We start from the raw sequence: 10,413 nt of genomic DNA on the forward strand, positions 1-10,413 counted from the left end.
TCTTAGAAGTGGTGATGCAAGAAGTTTCTAGGAAAGCGCTACCAGGTGATTTTTTAAATTCCATATTATTTTTTTCTGCTTTAATTTGGCGCGAAGTTGTTATGTGTTATTTGTTGCTGCTGTTTTCGACATGTATGCCGGTGCTTTGTGTGCTTGTTGGGCTGTTTGACGGGCTGTGACAGCGCGAGCGGCTGCTGCTCTCAGCCCGGTCGCGCGCTCGCAGTGAGGCGGCGGGGCTGAGAGCGGCGGCCGCCGCTGAGCTCCGGCTCGCGACGCTCGCGCTGACAGCCCGTCCTATCAGGAGGCTGTAGCTACGGCGGGGCTGGATGAGCGTGTGCCGCCCGGAGATCGCGTGAAATCAGGTGTCCGGGCGGTTGCGATCGCTCTTGCCCGGTGATTCACTTTGAGTGGGCTCGCTGCGCTTTCACACGAACTTTGCTGGCAGCGTGGCAGCCGCAGGTTCTCAGCGTTTTTCTTTTTTCCTCCGTAATTTGCTCTAATGGAGCGCAAAGAGCTGCGCACAGCGAGCCCCGCTGTTACCGTAACACTGGAGCGGAAATATTAGAGTTGGAAGGTGTGTGTGTGTGAGTGTGAGAGAGAGAGCGATTGAGTGTGTGTGTGTGTGGTTTTTTTCCGCGGCAGAGGCTACAAGTTGTCTCTCATGTTTCCACTGTGACAGCTCGCTGCATGATAACCAAACTACGCCAAGTTGAGAGCTTTTCACCCAGACGTGCGCAGTTTCGGTTGTGCAGTAATTTACGCGCAGTCTGAGACGAGAGACCCGAGAAATGAAAATAAAACTATAGATATTTTTAGATTTAAAAATAAATACAAACGCGTCCTATCACTGAAATGAAGTTTAAAAGCTGTGATACTCCTCGGAGGTTTTCTGTTTCACGGGAGGAGGGGGGGAAGTACTGAAGAAAGTACTTCATGATTGGCCATCAGTCACTTTAAGGTGCATTCTGTTCTGGTTCTATTTTCGGACGTGTCTAGTTACACTGAAGTAAATATCCGGTTATGAGTCCCCTGCCGTCTCGTGAAGCCGATTCTTCCTTCAGTTAATTAAATGTTAGTTTTTTGCTCTCGTGCAGTAATTGACCCAGAAATGCGCTTAAAGACATGCGCTGCGCAGCGCTGCGGGGCTTCACCGGTTTTACCACAGCAAACAAGTCAAACTCTCACTTGTGTTACCCTCCCAGCTGCACCGGTGTGAGTTTAAAAAAAGTGCCATGGTGAGGACATCTTGCGGATGAATTTAAAATTTGGAGGTTATTTGTGTGCCAACAAAAAGTTTAGAGTAATAACTTAGTCAATTCGCTTTTATTTGTACAGCTGCGAATGCGCTGAAGGAGAGCCCCAACTCTGAGACCACAACGCCCATCTTACAGCTCATTAATGCGTAATGCGCAGGTGTTTGCCTTAAAAATGTACAAGTTTTAATGACCAACATGAACTTTTCTCTTTCTGTGGAGTGTATTTAAACCGTGCACATTTATATCGTCTGGAGGTCTGGATGGTCTTAAAATGCTCACGTGTGCAAAGGAGTTTGTTGCATTGAGCTGTTAACCAGAGGTTCAGAGAGAGAAAGTGAGGGGGAGAGAAATGACTCCAAAGAAGAAATTTAAATGTCTAGACAGTGTTTACTTAATAAATGGCGCCGCCTTCTGGTGATGTGCGTGCTGCCTTCGGAGGATCGTCAGTAACTTGAGCCCAAGTTCATCTACTTGAAGCACACATACTCTTTGTGGCATGGCAGCCAAATACACGAATATTTTATTTAAACTTGCTTTCTTTTTTAAAAATTAGAATAATCTTTATGCTTTTGCCCTTTTTTTTGCAGAACTTGACAAAATGGCTTGCGCAGCAGACAGCTGCATACAGTTCACGCGCCATGCAAGTGATGTTCTGCTCAACCTGAACCGGCTGCGCAGTAGAGATATCCTCACAGATGTCACTATCCTGGTCAACAGGCAGCAGTTTCGTGCACACAAGACCGTTCTCATGGCTTGCAGGTGTGTGAAACTAAAATCGGCGTTTGTGCCGTTCTATTTCTTTTGAACAAGCGACTGATCTTTGCATGTCTGCTCCTTTCGTTTGCTGCAGTGGGCTGTTTTACACTATCTTCACTGACTCCCACAAGTGCAACCTTAGTGCTATCAGTCTGGACCCAAAGGTGGACCCAGAGGGCTTTGCCATCCTGCTAGAGTTTATGTACACCTCCCGTCTCACACTAAAGGAGAGTCTGATCATGGCTATCATGAATACAGCTATCTACTTGCAGATGGACCACGTTGTAGACACCTGCCACAGATTCATCAAATCCAGGTGGGTGGAAGCCAGTTTTGTTTTGTTTGTGTTTTTTAAATTGCTGATAAGAATAAATCCATGGTTATGAATACCTCCATGTTTACGGCATCCTCGTTCTCTTCACAGTGATCCGACTGTCAAGCTGCCTAGAGACGAGTTTCTGGTCAGTCCCTTGGTTTTACCTCAGGATGTCCATGCTTACAGAGCCCATGATGTTGTTGACAGTTTGCACAGCCGTGTAGCTCCGTTCAGGGACGGGAGACACTACGGTTCAAACATGTTCAGCGGGGTCAGCACCCCCAGCAACTACCATCTCTACGGGCAGTTTCCCATGCCAGGATTCCCCTTCCCCCTCTGCAAGCTGGCCGATACCAAAAATGCTTTTGCTGACCTCTCAAAGAGCAGCATCCACCACAAGCACTGTCCTCCGCATGACAGCGGCATCAGGGCAGACTACAGCAGAGCCATTGGCACAAACTCCTCCGGCATCATTCACTCCACCACCTATGCTTCCAGGGAGGTAGTGAGAGACGATGAGATGAGGAAAGAGAGCCACGAGGGGGTCAGCCAGTCTGTCGGTTTCAGCACAAGGAAGCGTGCATTTCCCATGTTGTCCCTTGAGCACCAGAAAGACTTGGGCAAAGAGCACGCTCCTCAGGCTGAGGAAGATCTCATCCATCAGCACTATCCCCTGGGAATCTCCGCTGGACGCAAGAGCCTCATGAGCAGCCCGCAGAGCCCCCTCAAATCAGACTGCCAGCCCAACTCCCCGACAGAGTCCAGCAGCAGCAAGAACGCCAGCCTCTCCCAAGCTGCTGGAGCGCAAACGCCACAAGGCACGCAGGACCCCAAAGCTCGCAACTGGAAGAAGTACAAGTTCATTGTGCTGAATCAGAGCGCCAAGGAGGACAAGGTGGGGTTAAGGGATCCTGGGCTTCACTCACCTCAACGCCTTGCCCTGCAACCCTACCTCCACCCCAACGACTCGGAGAACCTTGACCCACAAACGACGAGCAAGAGCAACAGCGAGGATCTACCAGTACCCCAGGCTAGTCGTCTCAACAACATCATTAACAGGTGGGTTTTTGTTTGACACGTACACATCTGCATGCTTTAAACAAAACAAGGAAATGTATAGTTGAGGTGATGACACACTGGGCAGATTTTAAGATTCTTTATGAGCACATAAAATTTCTTTTTCTTATAAGAAAAAACAGGCATGAAGTGAAATTCAGTGTTTGTAAATATCAGGCAGGATAGTTGTAGGATTTTTATTTTTGTAATAAAATTTATGTTGGAAGAATCTGATTTGAAATGTCTGACTGGATTAGTTTTCGATTTTGTGTCTGCAGTGCGCTTGAGGGGTCTCTGAGGAATGGCGATGGCCACCCTCCACACTACCTGAACCGCCTCACATGCTCGTCCTGTGGCTCCCAGTCCCCGCAGCACTCGGAAGTCTGTCCCAACCACTCCAGGTCCCGTCTATCAGAGGAAATGTCAGAGCTTCATTCAGAATATTCAGACTCCAGCTGTGGTGAGTTTGAGATTTCTTTTCACCTCCAAAATGAATCTGAGCGCTTTCGGAGCACAAGTCAACATCAGCTTTTTCTCTTAAACAGAAAACGGCACGTTCTTCTGTAACGAATGCGACTCCAAATTTGCTGAAGACGAAGCTTTGAAACAACACATGCTTCAAGTACACAGCGACAAGCCATACAAGTGCGACCGCTGCCAGGCTGCTTTCCGCTACAAGGGCAACCTGGCCAGCCACAAGACTGTCCACACAGGTAAAAGCAATTCACGAGTCTCATTTATCTAACTCATCGGCTTTAGGGGCTGCTGAAATCTAAAGTGCTGCTTCTTGTTTTCAGGAGAGAAGCCGTATCGCTGTAATATCTGTGGTGCTCAGTTCAACAGACCAGCTAACCTCAAGACTCACACTCGCATCCACTCAGGAGAGAAGCCATACAAATGTGAGACGTGTGGAGCTCGTTTTGTACAGGTAATTATGCCCTTACATTATTTATTTATTTATTTATTTTTTTTAAACTCAAGAGTGTCTTACAAAAATTTTTCCCTCTCTATTGTATTATCAGCTAACCGTGCTAATGAGCTGTAATTATGGGCAGCTGTAATCATATTTAGCTCGACAGGAGTGCCCATAGACGTGCTGATATAAAACATGCGATGTCTGAAAAGTTTAATTTAAGTTTCACTCCCACTTTTTTTTTTCTTCAAGGTTGCTCATCTGCGCGCTCATGTGCTGATCCACACGGGCGAGAAGCCATACCCATGCGAGATCTGTGGAACCCGCTTCCGTCACCTGCAGACGCTGAAGAGCCACCTCCGCATACACACAGGCGAAAAGCCCTACCATGTAAGAATGATACTTCAAAGTTAGGAACCTCCTGAGTCGAGTCCAACCAAAGCGAGTGAAAATAACGCCGCTGCGCTTTCTTTTTCAGTGTGAAAAATGCAACTTGCACTTCCGCCACAAGAGCCAGCTACGGCTGCATCTTCGACAGAAGCACGGCGCCATCACTAACACAAAGATCCAGTACCGTATGTCCACAGTAGACATGCCCACTGACTTGACGAAAGCATGCTGAGCCAGATGAAGGAAGCAGCTTAAAGGAGGCAATCTTGACCTTGGCATTTATGAACCCCAACTTGTACAATCATCCAAAATTGTAGTGCCACACTGTGTTTATTAGACATGTAAATTGGCTGCGTATGCCATTCTAAACGGGTTTCCACTACATGTGAACGTAGAGCCACATGGCGTCTTAGTCACTTTATTGTTTCTATATAGATATAAATATATATATGTATGTGGGGAGTGTTTTTAAGCTTCGAAGGTACGTATATAAAAAGCTTTATTTTGTTGAGAAGGATGGAATGTAAACAATCAGTTTTTTTTGAAAAAAACAGTATTTTATATCAGAGAACTTACTTTTCTGAAAGTATTGAAAATTTTGACGGGTGGTACATATATTTTAAGATAATGGGATTTGCGGCTGTATAGAGTTGTCTATACATGATTTTTATGTAGATGTACGTACATGTTGTCAAGTTGCCATATTCACGTGAGCGGGGAATTAAAAAAATAAATAATTGGATTTGGTGTAAAACATATCAGATGTCTGCTGCTGTCTGAGGATGTGCATGAGGTACTCTCTAACCGGTGTCGGGTTCTGGCGTGCACGAAGTGGGCAACTGCATAAATATTGTGACATATTGTGTAATTATATCCGTAGGATTGCTCTCTGCGGGCAGAGCCAATCTAAGTGTTGAAATGCATTTCAAGGTACTGCTTTGTAACGACCAAGAAAAACATTTTGCTTCAAATGTATTCGTATAGGTGTGACTTCTGTTGGTTGATTTGTTTTTCATAAGTGAAGGTTTACAGTTTTGCTCATTGTTCTAGATCCTACGGTAAAAGTCGTGTAAATGTCGAGGTTTTTTGTTTTTGTAGATACACTGTGTATTCAATGTGCCTTTCTCTATGGTGACTGAATTCCTCTCCATTCAGCCCAGCTCTGTTAAGGTACAACTCAAGGACGCCACTTGTCCTAGATCCCTGTTTGTGTGTGAGCGTGTGAGTGTATATTTTTAAATGCTCGTCACCAACCTTTGAACGTGCAGACTCATCATTGTAAATCTTCAGGACTTGTTTTCGGATTGGATTTTTTTTTTTTTTTTTTTTTTTTTTTTTTTAACTGCATTAAAATTATTGTACAACGTTATAGATGTATGAATGTAAAATAAAGGTATTGGATTTCTATGTATTAACTCAAGAGTGAGCGCTTTATTTTCTTTCACTTTGTGTTCATGAGGAATGTCCCTCGATCTACGGGCACAGATTTGACTGGTGTTCCTGAAACACTGGGCTGAAATTGGATGGCGAGGGTGGCAGTAAACTTAATCGAAAGTATTCACCGTGGCTTTTTCACTCAGTTTTCATGTAACATTTCAAACGATTGTACCTTCCACTCTGGTTACAGCCACAGACTCGAACAAAGAGATTGAAGAGATGATTTCAACCTTGTTTTTGGCTTTTGAACTCTTCTAAATATCCATGTATTATTAGGGTTGGCTCAGCCAGATCTTTCCATCTAAAAGGAAAAAATAAAAGCTGTCAATAACTGAAACACTCATTTACCCCTGACACTTTCACTGTTTAACCCTGAAAGTGAACGAGTCGCTGGATGTTTCTGTGCTATAGTCATTTTTTTAAAGTTAATTTCTGCCATGAATTCATTAGTACTGTATACCTCTCGTGCAAGCTTTTACTGGAATTAGGCCGTTGGTGGTGCAAGGATCAGAGGAAGCTGTATGGGAATATGCTTTAATTTTATTGTAATTTCCCAGTTGTAATCACTAGTTTGATACTCCTATGAAAAACAGCAGACGGACAGAAACAGACGTACTGCTGCAGGAAGCTTGATGCCCAAAATGCTGAAGAAAACAGCAACAGCATGAAGGAGATCAGACAGGCCAACTCCTTTTTGCATAATTGTTTTTTTTTTGTTTTTTTTTAAATGACCATTAATGACATTTGAACATCTCACAGCATGAAAGCCATTAAAGTATTCTTCTGTAAAATGTAACAGGCTCATTTCAGTCAGCTCGGTAGCTGGAAGGACAGATCACAGCCTGCAGTAGTTTAATGTCTGCGACATGGAGTAACAGAAACAAGCACCGGTACCCTGGATGTTTGACCACTTTGATTATTCACTGGAAAAAAACTTCAAAAATTTTGGCTTTAAATTGTGCTGCTTTGAGTAGGTCTAAATTTTTTTGGCTGCGGTTTTTAAAGCAGAGCTTAAATGTGATCGTCAGCCCTGAAAATCTGACGTGGACACTCCAGTACTCAAAAATACTGGAATAGAAAAACAGTTCTTCAGCAGCAAAAACTCAAATCCTCCAACATGTCACCAAGATCATCCTAAAAAAATAAAAAATAAATCACAAATGTCATGAAAATATAAATAAAATAATGTTTATTTCCAAGAGGCATAAAAAAGCCACAACTTGATAAGCAAAGCGTGCCTGTTATCATCAACATGAACATCACAGCAGGTTTCCTCTCCGGACTCTCTGATTAGTTTATTTCTATATAAAACCAAAAAAAGGGATCAAACGACGACATCTAAACCGTCTGTGAGGTTAAAAAAAAATAACAAGAAAACAAAAACTGCAAATGATTGATCCCCAGTGTCAAACACACATTTTCAGAGACAAAGAGAGGCTGCACAAACTTAACCCAAAACCAGAACTACCCATTCATTGTTCCCCTTACCCCCCACCCCCCGTCCCGCAGCCCCGTCACTGCTTCTGCTGCATGGCTTCTTTCCGTGCAGCGTCCTGCAGCAGCTGAGTGTCCACTTCGTCTGCCGGCAGCTGAACGTAACGGACCACCGATCCACGGATGAAGCAGTTTTTCACAGACAGCTGCAGCAAATGAAAACAGTGTGAAGACAGACAGCCGTCACTCGGTGCTGGAGCTGCTGGTGAGCTTTAAGGAGTGCACATTCAAGGCCTTTCCTAATGTCCGAACTCTGATTTTATGCAACTTTTAAATAAGGAGCTAAAGTTTACACTTATGTTCTTGATGCTGTATTATAACAACAACAACAACACGGGGAAAAATATCTAACTTTAGTTTCTCCTCCTGACCTCATTAAAAACTGAGCAGCAGCAAATGGAGCTCACATACATGATGAAAACAAAGATGGAAATCTTGAAAGCTTTGTGTATAATAGATGAAAAACACAATCAATGTAAAAGATATTTGTGTAAACATATTTGTATAACTCGGGAGGAGCTGTTGTCTGTGTGTCTTTTTTGGGGGGGATAATTGAGCCCCTAATTATTTATCATGCATCATTCTGTGTGGAAAACAGAAGTCCTGTGCAAATTTTCACCGCTGGAATATTCATCTAATCAAAAGATTCATCAGGTAGAAGGGCAGCATCTCTACATTCTCACATACAGCAGCAGAGAATGTAGTTTCTTTTACTGGTTGTACAGACCTCTGTAGCAGAACCTTAAAAACCTTGTAAGTACACTGCAACAGCCTTTTTTTTCTGTACACTGTAAAACTGTAAACTCCTGTTTAGCAGCGACAGCCTAATCTGTTTCTGTAGTCTTTTTTTCCCCCCTGTATGAAATGTGGAAAGTCTCCAGAAGGAAAACTTACCATGTGTGGATATTTCTCCGGATCTGTGACGCTGATGTCTGTGAGCTTGATGTTCAGGTACTGAAACACGCAAGCAGAGGACAGCGATGTGAAAACGGCATTTTAGTGAGCAATCGTGCAGAAATTTAAAAACTGAACAGCTTCCGTTTGAAAACAAATGAATTATTTCCAACCTGGTCAACAGAATGAAGCGTTCCACAGATGCTGAGGAGAGAAACACACACATTCATGAACATGACTCTGTTCACAAATACAAACCAAAATTGCTCAATTGATCTTTAGATTATGAGGCTTGGGAACAGCTCATCGGTATTTGGGTGGAATTTACAGTCAGGTGTGCCCAGGTGAAGCAAACACGACTTCTGAGGTTTTCTTTCTGACCTCAGGATTTCCATGCCAGTTATTGATTAATTTATGGGTATTTAAACATTTATTTCCACAGGTCTGGGTGGTGAAACAATAAGAATTATCACCAAAATATAATATTCAGTAATTTGCACATATTTTAGAAGCTGTACTGGAAACGACAGGCAGCAGCACAAACCTGTTGTTTTATTTTAAAACCGTCATTACTGACAGGCATCAGGACCCTGCTCCAAAGTTTAACTCTGAGAAGGGAACAGTTTGTGTTCAAGAAAGTCTCATTGTAGTTTGTTCAATCTACTCCGTCTATGAAAGAAAGCTCTGATACCACCACTGCAACACGGAAACAAAGCAGACAGGTTTGTGACTCTGATCTCACAAAACATTTTATTCCGCTTCACTTTTATCCGACATACAGAAGTTGAAGTAATGTTAAAACAAATGTAATTATGCGGCTGTGACCTGACAGGCTGCAACCTGGATTCAAAATCTTGCTTTAAGCTACATTTAGTCCAGTTTCAATCCTGTTTGAAGACACTTCAGATTTTATTCAGAAAACCCCCCCACATCATCTCCAACAAGAAGTCAACCACGACAATCATTTCATCAGTGGTCGTCAGTGTGACCAGTTACAAGAAATAAAACGTTCTGTGTTTTATGTCGACAGTTTCATGCAGATTAGTTCCATTTAAGCAGTGACAGCTACGGTAATACGTAATAAATATTTCAGTGCTGAGCTCATAATAGAGACTCAGAGCCCACTGATCGCTGTCTAAGGCCTTTCACTGATGACTGATTGCAGAAGTGCGTAACATAACGAACTAACCTGGAACTCTAACCTCACAAACTGAACAACCACAGAGTAAAACACACAGGAAATGTTGTTAGCTTGACTTTCTGAGAATGTGTATGACTGAGAGTGAGCTGTTTGTGTTGGAATATTCTTGCAGAATTCAATAAAACGGAACTAAAGCTGAGAAGTATTAAAAACTGCTGCAATGAAATGAAAACTAATAAAAAAAAATCAATATTCGAATTGTGACTGTAGGAGCGCTGCTGCGACTATTAACGAAGCTCCAAACAGCAATCGCCGACCAAACAACACAGGCCGGAAAACAGCAGGTTATGTGAGCGAATTGAACACGAATACTAACCTCAGGTCATTTTTGAGCTCCACCACGACGTCCTTCCCCACCAGCGACTTGAAAAACGAGTAAAAAAGCTGCAGAGCAGAAACACATGCTAACGTTAGCTGCACGGTTAGCGTGGCGGTGGGTTTTTTTTTTTTTTAAAGCTGAAAGAATAAAGGTTAGAGAGAAACACCGAGGTGTGCTCGGGTCAGAGGCTCTCTCCTGCCGCACCTATCTGCTATAAACTCTACAGAAAAGTCATAATTTCATCGTGATTCCTTACCATTCTTACTGCTGCCCTCTCCTAGCGGCGCGTCGCCTGTCGATGACGTAGCAAACCCTTAATATTCCTGAGACACACCAGGGTGTAATTACTAAAGTTCGCCACACAGAGGCGACAGAGCTAAG

At 43.3% G+C, this 10,413-nt stretch overlaps 2 protein-coding genes across 2 annotated transcripts; one reads left to right on the forward strand and one right to left on the reverse strand.

Moving 5' to 3' along the window:
* bcl6aa (BCL6A transcription repressor a) lies at nucleotides 1-6,094 on the forward strand. The gene is made up of 9 exons (XM_085398771.1): nucleotides 1-45; nucleotides 1,844-2,015; nucleotides 2,107-2,328; nucleotides 2,437-3,387; nucleotides 3,663-3,844; nucleotides 3,930-4,097; nucleotides 4,182-4,312; nucleotides 4,550-4,687; nucleotides 4,776-6,094. Exons 1-9 carry the CDS (start codon nucleotides 15-17, stop codon nucleotides 4,917-4,919), a joined length of 2,139 nt encoding a protein of 712 aa, XP_085254897.1. The 5' UTR covers nucleotides 1-14; the 3' UTR covers nucleotides 4,920-6,094.
* Nucleotides 6,095-7,418: 1,324 nt separating this feature from the next.
* lsm2 (LSM2 homolog, U6 small nuclear RNA and mRNA degradation associated) lies at nucleotides 7,419-10,363 on the reverse strand. Its single transcript, XM_085397660.1, has 5 exons — nucleotides 10,289-10,363; nucleotides 10,030-10,097; nucleotides 8,686-8,716; nucleotides 8,513-8,572; nucleotides 7,419-7,764 (listed from the first exon to the last, which is right to left on the reverse strand). The coding sequence occupies exons 1-5, from the start codon at nucleotides 10,289-10,291 to the stop codon at nucleotides 7,639-7,641; spliced, it is 288 nt and encodes a 95-aa protein (XP_085253786.1). The 5' UTR covers nucleotides 10,292-10,363; the 3' UTR covers nucleotides 7,419-7,638.
* Between the last annotated feature and the right edge of the window lie 50 nt (nucleotides 10,364-10,413).

Source organism: Rhamphochromis longiceps, linkage group LG23 (assembly GCF_057381845.1).
Source record: "Rhamphochromis longiceps isolate RC_006_pf linkage group LG23, R_longiceps_female_GT1.1, whole genome shotgun sequence".
NCBI lineage: Eukaryota > Metazoa > Chordata > Actinopteri > Cichliformes > Cichlidae > Rhamphochromis > Rhamphochromis longiceps.

Coding starts and splice junctions, on each gene's coding strand:
- bcl6aa (XM_085398771.1), top strand. CDS start 15: ATGCAAGAAGTTTCTAGGAAAGCGCTACCAG. Junction 3,845..3,929: donor ATATTCAGACTCCAGCTGTG/GTGAGTTTGAGA, acceptor TCTCTTAAACAG/AAAACGGCACGTTCTTCTGT. Junction 4,098..4,181: donor CCACAAGACTGTCCACACAG/GTAAAAGCAATT, acceptor TCTTGTTTTCAG/GAGAGAAGCCGTATCGCTGT.
- lsm2 (XM_085397660.1), bottom strand. Junction 8,573..8,685: donor CGCTTCATTCTGTTGACCAG/GTTGGAAATAAT, acceptor TGCGTGTTTCAG/TACCTGAACATCAAGCTCAC. Junction 7,765..8,512: donor CGGAGAAATATCCACACATG/GTAAGTTTTCCT, acceptor CATTTGCTGCAG/CTGTCTGTGAAAAACTGCTT.